Genomic DNA, 21,968 nt, shown 5'->3' with positions numbered 1-21,968 from the left:
ATAGTAGGGTGGATAGTCAGAAGGATAGTCAGATGGATAGTAGGGTGGATAGTAGGGTGGATAGTCGGATGGAAATTCGGATGGACAGTAGGGTGGATAATCGGGTGGGTAGTCAGATGGATAGTAGGGGGGGAAGTCGGGTGGGTAGTCGGGTGGATAGTAGGGTGGGTAGTAGGGTGGGTAGTCGGGTGGGTAGTCGGGTGGGTAGTCGGATGGATAGAAGGGTGGGTAGTAGGGTGGGTAGTCGGGTGGGTAGTCGGGTGGGTAGTCAGATGGATAGTAGGGTGGATAGTAGGATGGATAGTAGGATGGATAGTCGGGTGGGTAGTCGGGTGGGTAGTCGGATGGGTAGTCGGATGGATAGTCGGGTGGGTAGTCGGGTGGGTAGTCAGATGGATAGTAGGATGGATAGTCGGGTGGGTAGTCGGGTGGGTAGTCAGATGGATAGTAGGGTGGATAGGAGGGTGGGTAGTCGGGTGGGTAGTCAGATGGATAGTAGGGTGGATAGTCGGGTGGGTAGTCAGATGGATAGTCGAGTGGGTAGTCGAGTGGGTAGGCAGATGGATAGTAGGGTGGGTAGTCGGATGGGTGGTTGGTCGGATGTATGGACGGATAAATGGATGAAAAGAAATCTCACCATTTTGCTGAATCAGCAAGAGCAGCCTTGCGTCCATGCATGATCGTATGCTGACGATGTTGTTCTTTATTCGTGTGTCTCCAATCTGTTACAGACTTTGTGTATGAGTTTTTTATTAGCAGTATTTGTATGATATGAGGTCTGAAACGGAAACGATCTTACAGAAGCGTTTGTGTTTTAGTAACTGTCAATAGTTTACAGTTTTGTTTTGTTTTTGATTTTGGAACTTGACCGAAACAAGTGTGTTGACATGTTTAGACTTCATTTATTTCAGAGAAAATATTTTTTACATTTCAAAATAAAACAGTTTCATTGACACTGCTTCAGAAAAATAACAAAAACTCAGAAGAAGAAAGAAGTAAATGCAAATAGTTTGAGTAGTAAATGAAAAGCAGAGCAACATAAGAAACTTTTGATTGATCTCCTTTATTGACTCGAATAAATGACTTGAGTGTTTTTTTTTCATCCAATCTTTGCATTGGATTTGTTTCCACTTTTGGGTCTGCACCTGTTCCTGCACGACGTGAGGAGGTTTATTAAAGCAACAGCTGCACAACATAATGAAACATGTTAAGAATAGAGCGTATGATGGATGAACGCCTTGGAAAGCAACAGCAACCAATTACAAACTTGTCTCTATAATGGCTTCGTTTGAAAAAAGTCGTGACCTTTCCAGGAGGACGGCTAATGGGCGGAAGATAAAGAAGAAACTGTTATCTGACGATAAAGTCTTTTTTGTTTATGAGTTCAGACGCAACCGTTAAAGATACTGTTGACAATAAAGTTGCGTTTAAAGCATCATTGGGCAACTAGAGGCCTGTTTCAAGGAGTCAAGGACAAGGAACTATTTGGCGGGAACTTCTGGCATCAAACCAGGATTTATATTAAATGTTCCGGAAAATGATTGCTGCGACGGAGGTCACCCGGGTGTGAGGGAGTTGTTGACACAACAACGTGAAGCAACAAAGGGATGGATTTCCTCAACAATTTATATTAAACAGAATCTGACCGGACTTGTCGAGATGCGAAGGAAGCTGAGGGCAATAGTTCTAACACTTCTCACTTTCACCGGGGAGCTGTTTTGTAGATGCTGGGCAGCAGAAGCCGAGCAAGTTAATTACGTGCATTACTTTCACAAGTTCAGATGCTTCTCCAAAGCACAAACACTTTGGCATGAAGGAAGGAGGGATGATGAATGAGAGTCTACAAGTGAGAATATGTGCGTATCATTAGGTTTGTATTGCTAAAATCGTTGGTTCTATGAATCTGGTTCCCATTTGTGTTTGGTACAAGCTCTCAAAAATTTCAAGAAGTTTTGACCAAAACTGTTGACTCAAGTTTAAGTTTTTCTGGAACAATTACTCCTGTCGATGCTTCAATTAAAGCTGTTTTAAGTGTCTTTTTAGACGAAGATGAAGACGAAGACAACTGAGCTACAGTCAATACATTTTTTTTATATAACTCTAAAAAGGAACAGAGCAACAGAGCACTGAGGGCGAGTAGAAAATGAGTGTACATTTTGGATCTTCTAGAGTTCCATCTGGATCCAGGGAAGTGTAAAAGGAATCTTAGCTTTATTTAAAAGGAGAATTAAGGGGATAATATTTTCAATTAAAATGTTGTTTTTGGTGACCCCGCTGTAAGAAAAGTTTAACTGCACTTCCATAACATCTTAAATGCATCATTGCAAAGTGCCAAAGTTTGAATTTTGGAAAAATGATCACTTTAAAAAAATCAATTTAATTCTAAATATACACTTTTGGGCATTTTGCCTCAGACTCTTGAGTATCCACATTATGACCATTGAAACAGTTTTACAGACAGTATTTTCATGAGAGACTTTTTAAAATCTTTATTTTGTTTTGAAAATAAATGGTCATGCGGTATTTGGCAATGGTGAATTTGTGGCAGTGCAGTTACACTTTTATAACAGCGGGGTCGCCAAAAACAACATTTTAATTGACAATATTGTCCCTTTAATTCTTCTTTTTGTTCCCAAATATATGTATATATAGTTGTCAGGACAGATTTGGCCCCTGAACGATTTTAAGACCGGGTTTAGAAGCTCAGTGATAGGAGGATTTCCTCCCAAAAGTCCAAAAAAGATGACTGTAACTTTCCCATAACCTTTCTTGTGTGTGTGAGTGGATGTCCCGGTGTCACCTGTCTCTTCACCCAAACTAGCCAGGGCTTATAATCGTTGAGAACGTAGAAACATTCGGGGCAAGTCGAGATCCATTTTAAAGTTTAATTCCGCCAGAAGAAGTTTAAGCCTATTAATACCTCATCTTCATGCTGGACTACATTCCATTCGGAGACTTCTCCGTAACCACATCTCACAAAGTCTTATTGAGTTTATAATTGAGTCGGTCGCCAGTTAATTACATTTGGGGAAAACGCGTGATCAGCGAGGACGCGTTGAAAAAAAGACTCGGAGATAATTGTGTGAGTCAACAGACAGGCGCGACCTTTGGCTACTCTGACGAGGAGAACGTGTTCACTTCAGAGCCAACGGTAAATAACAAGCAAAAAAAATAATAAAAAATCCCGCTCACTCCTTCATCCAATCAAAACGGGATCCTCTCGAGGCGGAAGATAATTCTGAGTATCTTGATGAAGGTCACTGTGAGTCACACTGTAGCCTCATGTAAATCCTCCATGAGCTATTTTTAATCGGACGGGTACATTCTCGGCACCTTCAGGGCGGCTGAGCGATAACTTGGTGAGCGGGGGAACTTCAGTGGAAGTTCAAATCTTTCTTTAATGCCTGAATACATAAATAAGAGAAAACCTAATGGAACCGGATTATCTCTTCTGACTTCAGAGGGAATCTGAACAAATTGAATCATAAGAAACTATTTTGGGAAGATGAGGCTCAGCAACACCTACGAGTCCTGCACGCCACCAAGATGGACGTGCGTGGAGGAGACCACGGTGATTGACACTTCCCTCACACGCTGTCAAACCAAAGATCCTCCGTTCAGAGACGTTCATAATTTTTTGAAAGCTCCCTTCGCTTCCTTCAGCCAGTAAAAATGAAAAATTCACAGCTGGTAAAAGAAACTATGAAAAATTTAAAAAAGATGAAAATCAAATGAAAGAAAATGGTAACAAAGTAGGTTTCGACCATTTATCGGATTAAACTTTTAAGAAAACGGCTTCATGAATAAAAGATCAGACATGTCAATCACGATAGGGTGACATTTGAAGAACAGTTCAAAGGAAAACATGAAGCCGACTGTTGACTCCTGGAAGCTGAATTTATCTGGATTTAGTGTTGAAACATGTTGTTCTCCTCTAGAACATATCAAACTATTCTCTTCTACATCAATTTAACTTTTAAGACTAGTGGTTGATAGTAGAAGGAAGTAAGTAAGTAAGTAAGTAAGTAAGTAAGTAATATTTATTTATATAGCGCTTTTCGAGACCAGGGTCACAAAGCGCTTAGACAATCAAAACAATACTCAAAAAAGTACATACTTTAAAGATCAAGATAATACTGAGAACAACACATGAGTTCGAGAAATTCAAGGAAAAGCCTGAACAAATAGAAACGTCTTAAGATGTTTCTTAAAGGAGTCAGTAGATCCATCAAGCGCAAAGAGAGAGGAAGATCGTTCCAAAGCTTAGGAGCAACAGCCTGAAAAGATTTCTCTCCTCTGGTCCTGAGCCGTGTGCGTGGAACCATCAGTAGATTCTGATCCACAGACCTCAGAGCCCGAGCTGGGGTGTAAGGCTGGATCAGATCAGTGATGTAAGGAGGAGCCTGACCATGAATAGCTCTGAAAGTAATGACCAGAATTTTAAAGTTGATCCTGAAAGAGACTGGAAGCCAGTGAAGAGTTTTAAGGATCGGAGAGATGTGAGTTCTTCTACTTGAGCGGGTCACAATTCTCGCTGCAGAGTTCTGAATCAACTGCAGACGAGACAGATCCTTCTTGTTAAGACATGAAAACAAACTGTTACAATAGTCCAGACGAGAAGAAACAAACGCATGGATTACAAGCTCCAGATCAAGTTCCGACAACATTTTCCTAAGTTTAGAGATTTTTCTCAGTTGAAGGAAACAGTTTCTGGTCAGTTTTCTAAAGTGTCGAACAAGAGACATGTCTTTATCAAATACAACACCCAGGTTTCTCAGGCTCAGTTTGACAGTGATAGTGTAAATGCTAATTGTTGTGCGTCAAAATAAGAATTTAATTTATTATTATCAGTATATAAACAGTTTAAGAGCGAAATACAATAATCATTGTTCAGTTTATGTTGGATTAATTTCCTTTCCATGTCCTTTTGTGTGTTTCTTTTATGACTGCAAGAAAGGCTGGAGCGCACAATCACGTGCGTCCTTGAACGCACCACCACTAGATCACATATGCTCTATCGTGTCCTTAAACACACAACCTTTTCAATATGAATCACAGGAAATGATTCAATTTACGACCAGAGAAATAGCAACTTATGTCACCATGGGAGGTTTATGCATTGAAATTTTCTATTTGTTTGGTGAGTTTTATGAAGTCATAGCTAAAGCTATGATTCCTTTACTGTTCACTCAAATTTAGTTTTTTTCCGGAAGAAAATCTCTCGTCAAGGCGTCCATACAAGATGAACGTTACGGACGAGCATAACGGAGGTATTTGGATGTTTTCGAATTGCATCATTGTGGATGAAGATAAAGACGAAGACAAACAAGCACAGTCACTACATTAAAATGAACATACTTTTTAGGATATAACTGTAAAAAAGAACAGATTACTCTGAAAATAATCCCAACCCTTCGTCGACAAGAACTATCACTTTAAACATCAATCTCATTGTAAATATAAATCTACACTTTTTGGCATTTTTAGCAAGAAGAGAGCTGCTTAGAATATGTTCATATTTGTTATGGTTAAAAATATGACTTGAAGTTCAACAGCATGTTTTTTCCATTAAATGAAAGAATGATTTTCTATGAAAAAACATTTCTGTTGCCCTTTTAAAGAATGAACCAATTTAAAAACTGACATTTCCCCACAAATTTCCTATCATGATTGCTTTGATTTAAAACATTAATAACTGTTTCTGTTTTTGTAATAACTACGTAACTTTGTCTGGACAAACCGCCTCAGACTCTTGAGTAATCATGTTATCACCATAAAAACTGTTTTTCACACGGTATTTTCATATGAAGCACCAAGAGACTTTTTGAAATCTTCATTTCGATATGAAAAGAAATTGTCATGCAGTATTTGGCAATGGTGAATTTAAGATTTTATGGCAGTGTAGTTACACTTTTCTTACAGCGGGGTCGCCAAAAACAACCCTTTAATTGAGAATAGTGTCCCTTTAATTCTTTTTTTAAATAGAGCTAAGATTCCTTAACGGTTCCCTCGATCCAGATGAAACTCTAGGAGATACACAAATGTACTCTTCGGTTCCTAGATCTATCGTCACCACTTACCTTGAATTTAATTGTAATAACATTAAGAACTTATCAAGTTATTTTGCTAATCACAGAGCAAGCAAGAGTTAATAGAGAACTCTGTCCTTGTAAACATGACATCATTTTCCTAACTGGAATATTTTGTAAACTGCCTTCCTCTTTACTCAACACTTCTTTTATCATCTTCTCGTATTCATCTGAAAGAAAGCGTTGCATCATGTTGCTGTTGAAGCTGGTTTCCGGTTGCCAGGATGTGTCAATATGTGCTTGATAATAAGTGTTGGCCAGGAGGATCTCTGGAGGACACGCCAAGTGTTTACCACGAGAGCGAGCGGAAGAATGGAAAACCCACTTGACCCTGTGTGTGTGTGTGTGTGTCCAACGCAGGATGATATTGGCATCCTGAAATACAGTTCTTAAGAGACGTTTTATATCTTATCAGCACTTTTCAGGCTTCACCTCTGCAGTGGAAGGTAAAGGATTTCCACTATTGATCCTGTAAATGAAGTATTTGAGCTTCCCTGGGTTGAGATTTAATCTGGGGAATAACCAGGATTTCTTTCAGTGGCAAACCATCCATAATGAAGAGGTACTTACGAACATGACCCTCTTGGGGATGTGGTCAGACTCCACCAAAGGATTCTTGTAGAGCCACAGCTCCTCTGGCTGGATCACTCTTTCAAACGGCTCCAGGAATTCCGTGAATCTGGAGACGGAACAAGAACGCCCACTCGTCAGTTCATTATGTTGCGTTTCTGTTCGTCACAGTGCGTAGAAGGTTCACAAAGAGCGTTTCCACTGAAGGTCCGTGCCAGCGGCAGCAGCTATGATTTTAAATTAGAAGCCAATAAAAATCGACAATTTATTTTCGTAAATCATCAGGATTGTGGATAGTTGATGAAGAAATGTGACCTTTTTCCAAAGAAAAAAGTTCTTATTGACACAACTTTTAAAGAGTCCATGATCTCATCTGCTTATGTGAATTTAACTTTTTAACAAAACGAATGTAGGAAGTGAGAAAGGTTTATAAGGGCATGTAGAAGGTTTTTGAAGGTTTTAAAATATGTTAAATCAGTGTTGTTCAATGTTGGCATCAGGTCCACAAATCATTTAAAGATCAAATTCTTTCTTGCTTCTGCTTTTTTTTGTATGTTGGAATTAAATTATTTAGATAAAAATAATATTATAATATTTCACGTTGATCATTTGGGGTTTGAGAAAAGTATATCGGAGTAAATAAGAGAATGCTTGGAGGTTTTGTGCTTTTATAGTTTTGTTTTGTTTAGGATTTTGTTCCATAAAAGGTGATGTTGTAACTAGCAAGCTGAGAGCTTCTTGATTCATATCTTTACTACGTAAAACAACAGGTTAGTTAATAAGTTCTGTTCAATTCTGACAGTTGTGATCGTGGTTCAGCGATAACTCAAACATTTTGAACATATTATCTTGACGAAACCAAAAATTAATTCATGCAAAGAAAATGTAAAATTTGCACATTCACTATAAATAATTCATTTTTTTAACAGTCATTAGAAAACCCAAAAAGTTTGTGAGTGTCATGTGACCACCAAGAGCAACGGGTCAGAGACAAACTTTAAAAATAATAACTGGGATATAAAACCAGAAACTGACACAACTAAACCCCTTTTCTTTCATTTGACAGAAGATTATAGCAAAGATAAAAAAAACAATCTTCCTCAAAGACCAAGAACTAATTTGTAATACAGCTAACAAATAGAAAATCAAGAATCCCTTGAGCTGAGAATCAACCTCTTTGGTCCCTTAAGTAGATCATCTAACTAGGTACTCTAGGTAAGTGAGAAAAAAAGTCATCAGCATCTCCTTCAAACATCGTTCTGGATTAAGCTAAAACAGTCAGACGGTAACTTATATCCTCGTCAATGGTGGTGGAATGTCCTTTTCATTACGAGTCTATTTGCCGGTTTGCTAAAGAGCTGCAGATGATAATGGTTTGGTAATCAGAACAAGCTCATTTTACACCTTGCTGAGTCGCTATCTGCGATTTACCGTCGGCGGCATTACATCGACGGCGAGCGGTCGGAGACAGATTAAACACGGCTAATAACACATTATATGCCTGGCGAACGACTCCGTTCCCTTGTTTTTGTGTCTTATCAGCTCATTTCTTCGCCAAACTGTGACACAGAAGGTGATTCTATTCTGCCAGATTAACAGAGCTGACCGTTGCGGTGGAACATCAGACGCATTTACGACTATTACCGGAGAGCAGGCCGTGAACATTGAGAGTTTTACGGTGGCGATTATACACGATTGGGCTCACAAGGAATGGCTCAAGTGCGTTAGCATGGGGCAGACCCAAAGACAACTGAAGAGACAGACGGCAGAGATGACTTTTGGTGAGGTCTTTGTCGGCTACAAAAGCTCAGTAGCTACATTAGTGATGGTCTGATGACGCTTCATGAAGCAGTGTCATTACTCTCAGAGTCCACCAGATGGCGGTCTCTGCACTATTTTCTTTTGTGTTAAACAACTGTTCTAATGAAACGTCACATCATTTTTAAACTGATGGCGCCAACTACTGACGTCACTGCTTCATGAAGCTTCACCAGCCCATCACTACTGATCAGTCAAAGCCAATGGATCATATAAAACTGGATTAACTAAGCATCAACTTTGTTTTGCTGGATGCCATCTGGATCTACACTTTTTTTGGAGGGATAAAGAGAGTTACAGCAATTTTTCTTGCTCCTTTTAGATGAGTTGTCAATGTGAGCTTCTGCCATCCAAAGCCGAATTCAGCTCGTTGCTATCAATATTTAAAAAGCACTCAAACAAGTATCTGAAATATTGACCCAATCAATCTAACAAATGGGTGTAAAGGAGCTCCTTTGCAGAGGTCTGCACCATCTCAGTCCCCACTGTCTTTGGCCAATATAAATGTGTGTGTGTGTGTGTGTGTGTGTGTGTGTGTGTGTGTGTGTGTGTGTGTGTGTGTGTGTGTGTGTGTGTGTGTGTGTGTGTGTGTGTGTGTTTCTGAGGTACAATAAATATCTGTCTCAGTTTCATCCTCTATCCGGGCTCATTGAACAATCAACCAGACCTCAAAGATTAATTATGTATTCCTGCTTTCCGACTATAAATCCGGTCCATTTCAAAAGGCCTTAACACGACAGCGAGCTCCATCTACACGAAGAGCAAAATTCAATCTTGGAGAATGAGATCCCTTGTACAATGAATCAGACTTTCAAGCGGTGGAAACTGGGTGACCGTGGCAGCGTGACGAGAGACGGCACAATGAGGATTGTATTAGTAGAGCAAATGTTGAATAAGGTAATGACGTACAGAGCGATTGCCCCTTTTTTTTATCTGTCTCCCGATGCTGAAAGAGAGGATCTGTGGATGAGCTGGTGCATTCATTTATTGAAATCGGGAAATCTACCCGGCAGCCTACCCCTGTCGTGACTTAATTGACGATTATCCAGGCGTGACTTGAGACTCTGGGTTCACCAAAGAGATCTGCACATCTTTCAAAGAAAGAGGGGGAACTGCAGACGGGGAACCATAGCACACCTGTCTGGAGAGTCAGATGAAGGCAAAATTTGATTAAAAAACGAATCTGATTTTTCCAGTATTTCCACGAATATCTAAGTGTAGGAAGGTTGAGAAAATTTCTGTTCTTTACTTGAATTCTTAAAGATATTGATAGTAAAGAAGCAGATGCTGAAATAAAACTATGAAAAGAAAGGAAAGTAGAGCATCAATACTCATTTAATAAGCGATTGAATCCCTCACATCTGTTTGCAACACAATCTTATTATAAAGTGCCACCGAGATCCTCACTGCTTCTGAACAGATAAGCAGAGTCAGCCCATTTTTCCAAAAAATGTTTTTTTTTTCCAACTATAACATTGTTAAATTTGGTTAAACATGTTTCGTGGGGTAATAGTGTTGACAAAAAACAACAGCCAGATAACCATAGAATTTTTCACAAGTTTGTTCAACTTCTTAAGTGTCGGTATCTGTCGGTGAACCAGGGAAAAACCACAAAAAGAACCACAAGACCTCTTCTATATAGCGAGTACAAAGACATTATCTCAAGAAAACGGGGATTAACATTTTATGGTTCTTCTTCATTGGTCCTGTTTTTCAACTGTGTGGTGACTCTGCAGTATTATCATGTCCATGTCATTTGTTTTCATGTGGTTAACCTTCAACTACCAGTTTTAGTTGGTCTCACCTTGTTTTTTTTTTATTAACAGTAATATTCTTAATACATCAGTGTATCTTTTAACATGTGTTTAATGTAAAAGGGAGTACAAAGTTGGCCATAGGAGCCAAATACAGCCTTTTTTGAGTAAAAATATAAGTTTTATATGCAACATTTTTCTTCTTTTAATGTTTTCCTTTTGTTAGAATTTCTTAGTGATGAAGCTTCATGAAGCAGTGTAATCATCTAGTCCACTAGATGGCAGTCTCTGCACTATTTTCCTTTGTTTTGAAAAACTATTTTAATGAATCATATCATTTTTAAACTGATAGTGCCACCTACTGACCTCTAAACAACATGACACTGCTTCATGAAGCTTCATCAGCCCATCACTAGTAATTCTTATCCCACAAATAAATAAAAAATGTATCAATATTTTGTCTAAAGTTCTTTATCGTAAATGTTTATATGATATTTATTTTTTATTATTATTAACCTTTATTTATACAGATAAAATTATCATCGAGACCCAGGGTCTCATTTTCAAGATACGGATAGGCAGCAGTTTATACAGAACACAATCATTAAAGTGAAATTGTGCAGAGTACTAAGTACTAAATAAATTACAATAAAATAACTATTTAAAAACTATTAACTATTTTTTTTAAATTGAAATGGCATTTCTTCCCATATTTCTTATTCTTGTTACCTTAGTGTTTAGTTTTCCATCCAATTGTTACCCAGTTTGACAGCCCTTCACAAAAGGAGGGGGATACCCAATAAAAAGCGTGGATGGTTTGTGGAGTGGAAAGACAGTGTAGGACCTGTTGGAGGTGGAAGAAGAGGATTTAATAGGTGGTACAGAGGGAGAGGACAGGTGAGGGAGATAAAGATAAGAACCACAGATAGGAAATGAGTTTTGTCAACAACAATGAAACATTCATAACAACCCCAAATGATGCATTTAATTGCACGACCAGCAGGGCATCCTGGGAATGAGCTGCAAGCTGCAGGAATCAAGATGGAAAACGGTTCAGATATTGGGGCTGAACATCTGTGCCTGAAATGCCATTAAGTCAGAGGCGAGCAATCATCCGAGCCAGATGCCATCTTCGTCTGACTCCGCCTGGGATTCAGGCCAGTGACCCGGAGCAGGTGAAAAGTGACTTACAAGCTATTAAGTTCAGAGGCTGGACCGAGCCCATCGCTCCGCAAACCGCCCGCCTCATTTACCGCTGCTGAATTCCTGTTCCTGGTCCGGGAGAAGTCGGATGTTCAATAACGTTTAACGGCCGCAGGGTTTTCAATAACCGCACCGCTGAAGACATGGAGGTCGGACAGAGATTGTGGACGGGACGGTGGAGCAGCAGATGTGGTTTGCAAATAGAAATATTTCAGGCTTTTTCTTTGCTCGGTGGACCAATTGCAGGAGGTTGTAAAAACCGAGATTGCTGTTCTTCGACGTCGATAAAAGTTTGGTGGCTCTTCGAAGTGTGAAGGTTGGAGAGGTTGCACAACAAGCGTATTTGCAAAATGGAAGCTTTTAAAAAATAGCCTTTTTCTCTTCTGTTTTGAGACAAGGTGGGGTAATGGTTAAGGTTAGGGTTACTCTAAAGCCTCATGAAAACAATCTGTGTACCTTTTTTTTTTTTGCAGCAAGTTTAATCTGTGACCACAGTTCTTTATAGTAAAAATACTGACTAATATCTGTGCTACCAGAAAAAAAGGGGATATTCACAGCCTTACATCCCAGTTCGGGCTCTGAGGTCTGTGGTTCAGAATCTACTGATGGTTCCTCGCACACGGCTCAGGACCAGAGGAGAGAAATCTTTTCAAGCTGTTGCTCCTAAGCTTTGGAACGATCTTCTCTCTCTTTGCGCTTGATGGAGTCTACTGACTCCTTCAAGAAACATCTTAAGACGTTTCTATTTGTTCAGGCTTTTCCTTGATTTTCTGGAACTCCTGTTGTGTTATCAGTTTTATCTTGATCTTTAAAATATATACTTTATTGAATATTGTTTTGATTGTTTAAGTGCTTTGTGACCCTGGTCTGGAAAAGTGCTATACAAATAAAAATTACTTACTTACTTACTTACTTTTATCAAAACCCTAAAGTGATGCTAGTGTATCTATTCAAGGAATACATGAATCAATATTAAGACAACTTGGTAAGGTACATAAATAGTATGGGCTTGTCTATTGTGAGTTTAAGGCATTACAATCTATAGTTTTTAAATGCAGAGAATACCTCAAACTTCTGACATCAGTCGAATAAAGAGTCATTTTACATGTACATGTGGCTTTTATCACCTCATTTAATCGACCTGCATCACGCTACTGGCCCTGCAAATACCTGCGAGGACAGGAAACATTGACGTGACTTTAAAGCATTGGATTTCAAAGATGATTTGATCATGTATGTTATTTGTTAGAATATCGACTAGGAGGCATAGTTTTAGACGAGTGATGTGTACCGTGACAACAGCCATTCAACTGACGGATTGCAGCGACGTCTGGCGTTAGATCAAAATGCCATTTCGTAGGTGGAAGGAAAATGGAGGCTCTGGTTAGTGCTGATGAAAGGTCAATGTTGGGTCAAATCATTACAATCAATTCGCACAAATCACCATCTCTTACCCCAGGGAACTACTGAAGCAAGTAGCAGAAAACTTCAGAACAGAGAAGTGAAGAAAAGGAGAATGGAAATAAATTACCTCGTGTGGGATTTATCATCGCTCAATGATTGATAAATTTATTTTTCTGAGAACCTGAATTTCACTGTGAATAGGTTATTTCTACTGTATACGTAACATTAATTGCCATCTTATGGTGCGAATCTTTATGTTATAAAGAAAAAAACATCACCATTAAAAGCTGAGTTGTAAAAAAACAAACAAATAAAATCATCTGATCAGTGGTTGTTATTTATTGCATGAGACAGATTCCAATGATGAAGTCAACAATAACACTAACAACAACGTTTGTTATTGTTGACTTTCCAACGTCAAGTTTCTCTCGTCTCTACAGAAAAGCAAAGTTAAGTGCTTCGTTTAGTTTCATCTTTCTTGTTTCTTCGATCTGGCTCTTATTCTTTGTCGTCATTCTTCTCTTGATACTTAATAAAGTTAGTGGTGTTGAATCCTGTGGAGGGATCAACTAACAAAAATACTAACTTTGAGTACACAAGTTTGCGATTTGAGACAGCTATGGACTCTTCAGGATGCAAAGTTCTACCTTTAACTACTAAAGTTTTTTATTCAAGTTTAGATGATATTTTACTCAGTACAGGAACTCGGAAATATAAATATTTTCGATAAATGGGTTCAAAACTATTAATTCCAGTTAATTTAATTAATTAAGTCATTTCTTATTAACAATGAATCAATAATAGATTATCCCTAATTAAGTTGGTTTAAATAGACTTGCGAGGTTTACCGTATATGTTTGGCCAAACTTGAAGACCCGGTCAATGTTATCCATTGTAGTGTCTTTTGGGGTGCAGGGGAACAAACTCTACTTGTATCTTATCTTAAGAAAGGCTTTCAATGTCTTATGGAATCAATACCATGAATATACAAGTAGGTTCTGAAGGCAAGATTGAGTCTGAATAGATAGTATTGAGGTACAGTTAATAATGTGGCAGTACAGCCACTGAGAAATTTAAAAGTAGATTCTACTAAATCTAGGCCATAAGTTGGAAAATCCCTGCCCTAAATAAAGAGTGTGAGTACAAATATGGGTTTAAATTATTCATCTTACATTGTCACTGTTTATTCTAAAGGATTTTGTTACTGTTAATATATTTGCCAATAAACCATAACACACTCATGTGTGTATGATGTTTTCAAACATGTCTCACATTGGGCTTCATTTGTTTGGTTATTGCCGGAGTTTAGACACCAAGAATAAGATTCACACGTTTATAAAATGTAGTTCTAGCTTCTGGCTAATGCTCCTCCTGGGTTTCCCCCCGGGGATATTGAATAGTTAATAACTAATATAATTCCACTGAGGTGTTTTATCTCTCTTTTTTAAATGCTTTCTCTCCATAATATTCTGCCACACTGTGCAGATTCGACTACTGATGAACAGAAAAGTAACATTTTTCAACCAGCAGGAGAAAGAAATGGAATTTTCGAGCAATCATTTTGATTTCAGAAAGCTATTTGATTCTGGCACAAGTCAAATTAAACTCCATGTCCACCGCAGGACTGCAGGAAACCTGGTTACTGTGGTTTGATAAATCGTTGCTGCTGAGCTTTTATAAAGAGCAGGTCACCGAGGAGACGGAGGGTTTCACTGACGGATACATCAGACCTTGATTCGATTGTCATTTTTTTACTTCCTTCTACTTCTGGATCAAGTGTCCAGAGATCATTATTTAACTCGCATGGAGTGTGTACTCGTGAGGTTGTCTCTTTCAATCTGAAACTGGAGGCTAAAGAGACAAATCAGAGTAGAAAGGTTTAAACATCTTCACCCTGACCATCAGGATTTGGCAGCTGCATTTCATTTTAATGTTACTCTCCAAAGGTTTATGTTATCCAGAGTTCAAATAGTGCAAATAATGCATTTTTTTTCAATACTATACTATAAAGCCACATGAATTCACCGACTAACAGCTGAGTTTACTGAGAGGGAGTGAAACACACAGAAAATAGTAGATACAAGTTGTAGTATTCTTGAGTTAGAAAGTAAGAAATTAAGAGATTTTATTTCAGTCAAATATAGTTATACCTTTGGTTTTTGTTTGAAATATTGCACTTGTTCCACATAAATCTGTACCTCAAAGTAGTACAAATGATACAAACATTGTAGCTTATCACATTTACAGTAAATGTAATGTGTAAACCTAGTTGGGTTATGTTCTATTCTGACAACGTTGTACTCTCTTAAGTAAGTAAGTGTTTTATATTTGTATAGCGCTTTTCCAGACCACAAGGGTCACAAATCGCTTTAAAAAATCGGATTTCTCTCCTCTGGTCCTGAACCGTGTGCGAAGAACCATCAGTAGATTCTGATCCACAGACCTCAGAGCCCGAGCTGGCGTGTAAGTCTGGATCAGATCACTGATGTAAGGAGGAGCCTGACCATGAATAGATCTGAAAGTAAGAACCAGAATTTAAAAGTTGATCCTGAAAGAAACTGGCAGCCAGTGAAGAGATTTAAGGATCGGGGAAATGTGAGTTCTTCTACTAGAGCGGCTCAGAATTCTTGCTGCAGAGTTTTATAAAAGTGCATTGGATCAATGAAGAAGTAATTCTATTCAGAAATACCAGGTACATATGTATTTGGGTGTATTTCGTATTTTAATACACAAAATATTTAAATGTTCTTTTTGTCCTACACAAGAGAGCCACACCACTTAACTTTTTTTGTTTTTAATCTACGATATTTATATTTCCAAGTCCTTGTACTTAAGTAAAATACCATCTAAACTTTAATCAAATACTTTAACTTCTCCAAGTCCTATCCTATTTACAAAAACCTCAAATTTGGGTGTTAATGTGCAGAGAAACGGAATGAAGTTTGTTCATTACATTTTCTCCTTTAGTCTTTTTTACCCCAATTTAAACCATTACAAAGACGAAAACAATCACTGGTGTGTTAAGAAAAAAACAATAATTGGCTCAGAGTAGTATCATTTAAATTGTTGCATCACTCCACGCTGCAGATTTCACACATTAGTGATTCTATCACAGATCAAAAGTGGAAAAATAGGTCATTATGTTGTCCATGTTAAAGTTGATAAGCATAACATTATGGATTATTAATTTGTTTTTTATTGATTAGTTCGCATAAACATACACAGACTTTAAAAGGAGTTAAAAGGTTTATTCACATGATAATAAATAATAATACATTAATTTAAGTGTTGACGCTACAGTTTGTGTTTATTTTCCTGGTTACTGTGAGAGGCTGGCTGAACGTGTCAGGACTACACATCGGCAGTGCTGTCAGAGAACAGAGAGCCGGGGAGTGACGAGCCGTTGTGCCTCGGCTTCCCCGGTGTAATCCTCAAGATGGCCCACGGATGCGGGGAACTGTAACCCCTCGGTCGGCGTGCCGTGACAACGGAGGTGTGTGCACGGGTTTTATTGAAATGATGAGGAGAGATTCAAACAGAATAGAGGGTTGGCCCGGTCGGACTGCAGGTGGCCGGTTGAGATAAACACCCAGGAGGCATTTTCAAAGAGGGCACAGAGCGTTGGCATGAGAAGATGTGCTGGTGGGAATCTACAATGGCCGGAGACTCGGAGGGATTGAGGTGATAAAGAAGGTGGTCAGGAGGGCTGTGAAAATAAAACCATGGAAATGGATTTTATTTTATTTTTTCCAAAGGGCTCATGGAGTTCAGACTTTCGCTAATATTGTGTATTTTAAACCAAATCAATTAATGTATTTATCGATATATTTTGTTGCCATTTTTAGCATTTGAAATAATTGAACACAATAGAACAGCAGGTGGCAGTAGTTTTCCGGAACTTGCTTGCATAACACACACAGTCGGAGCGAAGAAGACAAGCACTGCAACAGAGTGAAAAACTCTTTGCGGATCCAGGTGGTAATCAAAATCGGATCAACAATTTTTTGTACCAGAAAACTTCCAAATCCATTATATGTGATTAGATAGATACACTTTGAGAACCACCTAATATTTGTTAACATTTTCTTTTAATTAACAACCTACCTGTCTTTTATAGATACATATGTGGTCGGGGAGGTTGTTCGCCTTGACCCAGAGACAACACAAGGGATACCACAAACACATTTGTTTTCGGGCCTATTATTTGTCAACTATATTAAATGTAGTCTTATACATCAAATAGTTACATTTTTATTAATTTAAATAACAGTAAAACATAATCTAAAATGTTTTGTTGGATAAAAGAGCAAAGGTAAAATATTCCCAAACAGCTCTTTTTTTGCAGTTTGGTTCTCAAGTCATTCAGCCTTGTCCTCTGAATGGATCTGCATTTTCACTCGTGTTGTTCCCTCTTTCTTCAGATAAAATCTCAACTATGGCCAACCTAATAGCCTAGTTTTTATTCTTGACTTAAGTGTCAATTCATGTTGACTCCTATTAAATACTCTTTTGAAGAGGACATCGCTTGGCAGATATTTTTTTCAACTTTTTTCAAAGTATACCATAGGGCTGTGCGGTGCAGTCAAATAATAACAGTGGGTAGGCAGTTATATAATTTTTTAGAATTAGAAAAGAATTACAATGAATTTGTCCAGTCAAAATACACTTTGTTTCAATCGAACAAGTATGTAAAATAAGTACAAAATAAACAAGAATAACATAATATGGCACAACTACCACATGCATTATGTTCAAGTATCAATCATGGGGAACTTCATTCAGTAGTAACAGTTTAAACATCACATCCTTCACATGGTGGATGGTGTTCTTTTGGCTCAGGTTGTGGAGAAAGTAGCTTGTGTTGCCCACACTTAGCAACATTAGCAGATAACACAGACACGCAACTTTCTCATTAACGCATGCTTTGGTTTGAGAGTAGTTTTTGGCCGTTCTGAAGCCAGTCTCTACTTAAAACTTCACTGTGTGTTTGTGCGTGGCACTGAAATGGTACCCACTGAAACAGTATTCCCAAATTCAGTCACTTAAGTCGTATATAACAGTATATGAAAAATCCATGAAAGTGAAAAACACATTTTTCAGTACAGCCCTGGCATACCATGAAACATTTATTTTCTAAACACTTTATTTTTTTTGCCGTTTAAATCCTCAACACTGTCATGCTAAGATTGACCCCACAAACTATTCCCGTGCAATAAACAATGTGCCCAATTTTTTCGGTTAAAACTGCCTTTTCCTTCTTTTTTAATTTGTTTTTTGTACGGAACACGGATCTTAATCACAGCAGCGTCACAGCCGGCTGTGCCTAGCTAGAGGAGAAAACTGTTAAGAGCGTACAGGATTGGAAATGACAAGCCAGAAGCAACCGAGAGCCGAGTCAATGAGAATGTTGATGGAGGTAATCTATCAAGCGAGTCCATAGCGTCGGGAGTTGTGTTCTGCAACAAGATTAGAAGAAATGCAGCCTGGAGGCTTTTCTATAGCGAGGCGTCTCCGAGCTTGTACCATAGTTTGTCTCCTCGTGCTCGTCTCCTATTTCACATAAACGCCGGTGTGGTCTCCGCTAATGTGTTCCTCCAGAACACTGCAAGCTGGGAGATTTATATGGAGGACAACTTCAGGTAACCATGCTCACGACCAGCCCAGTGCTCTCCAGATTTAAAGCACTATGAGCCATTTTTTTTATTCTTCCATTAAAGAGTAAAGGTCAAGCTTCACAAATCCACATCCGCTACACTCCGGCTCCATCTTCATTTATTACATCATCTGATGGAATCCATTAGTATCCTCTCTGGGGGTTCATGTAATTCTTCTTCTATCTGTTCTCAACCATCTCACCAGATCCCATTAAAAATGTTCCTCTTACGAAATGTGTCACAACTACTTTTTATCAGAGCTTTCTTCCATCACTTCCTACAATCGTGACCTTCAGAGGTCAATGATAACTTGATTTGTCGAGAAAAAAGCGATCATAGCATCAGAAGGATTGAACGTGTCCCGCAGGGGACCTAAAAATATCCCACATCAGAAAAAAGTACAAGAAGGAAAGAAAAATCACATTTATGATAATGGTCTTGTAGCCAAATGTTTTAAAGCATTTTCATTTTGTTTTAAAGTGTTTAGTGCACACGAGGGAGTGTGTGTATGCTGCAAAAAAACAAATACTGCAACCTATTTATTTGTTGATATGTTACTCAAAATTCAATTGCTCACATAAACAACGAAAATATATTTTTAAGCTTTATTTTGTCGAGACCTAGGGTGTGCCTCAATTCACATACTTCCAAACTTCCTACTTTTAGTGTGTTAAGTGTGTCTCAATTCTTAGTATGTGAAATATAGTGCTCCATACACACTAAATTGTCGTACTAAAACGCCCACAAAACTGAGTATGGATAGATGGACACTTTATACCGTAAACGGCCGCCATCTTAGTGACATTGACGTTGTTAACAGATGTTACGTCACTACCACTCAAATGGAGTGCATTTTTAGGTGCATTTTCAGCCAGCAGTAGGAGGATGACACGTCTTCAGTGCTGATACCGGCGTAAATATCTCCCGAATATTTTGTTTCTCATATTTCTTGATCCAAACTGCTGCCAGTAGGTGTCGATAGTGTTCCTACAGCTGGTTTAAATCATCATTAAATAGTAGTAGAAGAAGCAGCTGTCGCGTCATTTCCTGTTAGTGCGTAGCGACAGTGTTTGATTTGAGACATACTATCTGTTGAGAATTTGCGTACTAGTTAGTACGTACTCTATCCTGATGCATACTAACAGCTAGTGCACTAAGAGAAGTAGGCGATTTGAGACACAGCACTAGGGTGTATCCCAAATTGCGCACTTCTGCACTTACACTTAATATTTTGAAGGGCTTCCCGATGAGCAGTTTGCGAAACTATAGTGCACAATGAGCACTCAATTGGTGCACTCAAACAGCCTGAAAATTGAGTGTGGATCGACGGACACTTTCCACCATCAACGGCCGCCATCTTAGTGACATAGATGACGCTAAACGGAAGCTACGTCACTACGTCTTCAGAGGAGATACCGGCGCAAATGTCTCGAGAAAACACTAATTTTACCACAAAACAACACAACAACAATAATAACAAAATGAAACACAACTTAATAACATGTTTCAATTGGCGAAAAGCTCTGTCAAGTGTCGACGATAGTGTTTCAACAGGTGGTTGCGATCAGTGTTAAAAAGCAGTAGAAGAAGAAGCTGTCGAGTCATTTCTGGTGAGTGTGTAGCAGCAGTGTTTGATTTGTGACAGTAATACCCTCTAGAAATTTGCGCACTACACAAGTAAGTGTACTGTAAAGCAGTGCCCCGAGAGAAGTGCGCGATTCGAGACACATCACTAGAAACAGATCTGTCGGCTCGTACCTCATTCTTTTCACCGAAAGGATTTCCATAAAACTCCAGGGACCGGTCTGGTCTGTGACGGGGAGCAAAGGAAAGAGATGGGGCGCAAACAAAAACAAAATCAATCCCTCCACAGCAGAGCGAGACGGCGAAGATGATGAGGGGATTTGCTGTGTAGCTCTGGACTACTGTGTGACCATATTGTGACTGTAGAAGCTGAATGTTTGTCAGATTAGTTTGTAAACACAACAGCTTTGACCGGATTTATTTTTTTGGCCGACATCTCAATACATATGTTGATCATTTTCTACAACGATTCAATGAATGAACCCATCATTCGGGGCAGAAACAAACAGGTAAAGGGTTGATAAGTGAAGTTGTCCTCATCATCTCTAAAGAAAGGTTATAGTTGTGCACAATGATCATCATTTTTGATGCCATTATTTTTGGTCTCAGGTGATTTTCGCCCCCCCTGTAGCAAATTAAATAACTGTTTTGTTATTATTGATCAGACAAACCTGTTGAATAACAAAAATAAAACTGAACAAAACTGTATAAGAAACAGCATTTAAAGGAAAATAATTAACAAACAATACAAAACTTGAAAGCTAAAATAAGTTCAGACCACACTGAACTAATCAAACGCACAACGCAAAAACTTCAATAATCACTTAGCTAATGGCGTATAGTTCCTAAAAATTTTGCATATTATAATTTATTCATGCTCTTAAAAGCATGCATAATTTGAGTGGCAAAGAGGTGCAAAGAAACTTAACAAACATTGTGTTTCTTCCAGTCTACCTCATCCATTATCCATTGTTGCTTCATTTTAATAAGCAGAAATATACAGTTATAACTATTTATCCTTTTTGTGAATACAAATAGCATCTTATAAACAAACAAAATCTGCATACTTTTGTCATATCAGCAGATAAAATGCACTGATAAATCCTCTGACTGATGGATTGGCGTGGCCTTAGAAGCTTCTGGAAAAAGGGAAATCTGGAATCCCTTTTTACGCCTAGTACTGCCCCCTCGACCTAATTTCTGATATAGAAGAAAGTCCTAGTTTAAAGATCAACTAATGTGTTTATTTAAGCGTCTCTTAAACTGATCTTTGACCTCTATTATACTCATTAGTGTGTGTCTGTTTGTACAAAGCTCTCTTTTAATTGGTGAAAAGAAGGTCATGATTCATTAGTAGTTCATCAAGTCTTCCTTGAGATTATTGACTTCTCAGCTCCAGGAGGAAAGTTAAATCATACGACCTTTGTTTCTCTCGTCGCTTTAAAGTCATTTTTGGCCAAGAGAGAACCGCCTTTAAACCACAATTTAGGGCAGGAGGACTTAATGTTTTTGTGGATTTAATCATGTGAAAAGATGTTGGAGCGCACCGAAAATGTGCTTCTTTTTTTTTTTTTTACATCATCTTAAAATGCAAATTCCACGCAAACTTTGACCAGCATTGTTCATGTAAATTAATTGTTCTCTGGAAGAATACAAGGTAAATTAGTCCGTTTTCTTGAACCTGAGCTCATTATTAACGGGTATGATTCTCCACTAAATTCAAGTTCATAAAGTGACCAGAATGAGAAAAATAAAAGCCTAAAATTAAATTAAAAACAAGTCAACAACAATTAAAATGAAAAACAAGACAATAAGACTCAGATATGAAATTAACAGCAGCTGTGTGTGGGAGGTTTTAATCAGGTTTTTGAGGAACGTGCCACTGCTCCTAT

General features: G+C 38.4%; 1 protein-coding gene across 1 annotated transcript in view; it reads right to left on the bottom strand.

Moving 5' to 3' along the window:
* plpp4 (phospholipid phosphatase 4) overlaps positions 1 to 21,968 on the bottom strand; it is a 70,014-nt gene that overhangs the window by 30,595 nt on the left and 17,451 nt on the right. Inside the window, exon 2 of the mRNA XM_087803327.1 lies at positions 6,660 to 6,768. Coding sequence (XP_087659453.1) covers positions 6,660 to 6,768 — 109 coding nt within the window. The remainder of the gene's footprint in view (positions 1 to 6,659; positions 6,769 to 21,968) is intronic.

This window comes from Callionymus lyra, chromosome 11 (genome assembly GCF_982586985.1).
Source record: "Callionymus lyra chromosome 11, fCalLyr1.hap1.1, whole genome shotgun sequence".
In the NCBI taxonomy this organism is placed as follows: domain Eukaryota; kingdom Metazoa; phylum Chordata; class Actinopteri; order Syngnathiformes; family Callionymidae; genus Callionymus; species Callionymus lyra.
The sequence above is the reverse complement of the archived record's forward strand: the minus strand, read 5'-3'. Positions and strand labels throughout refer to the sequence as shown.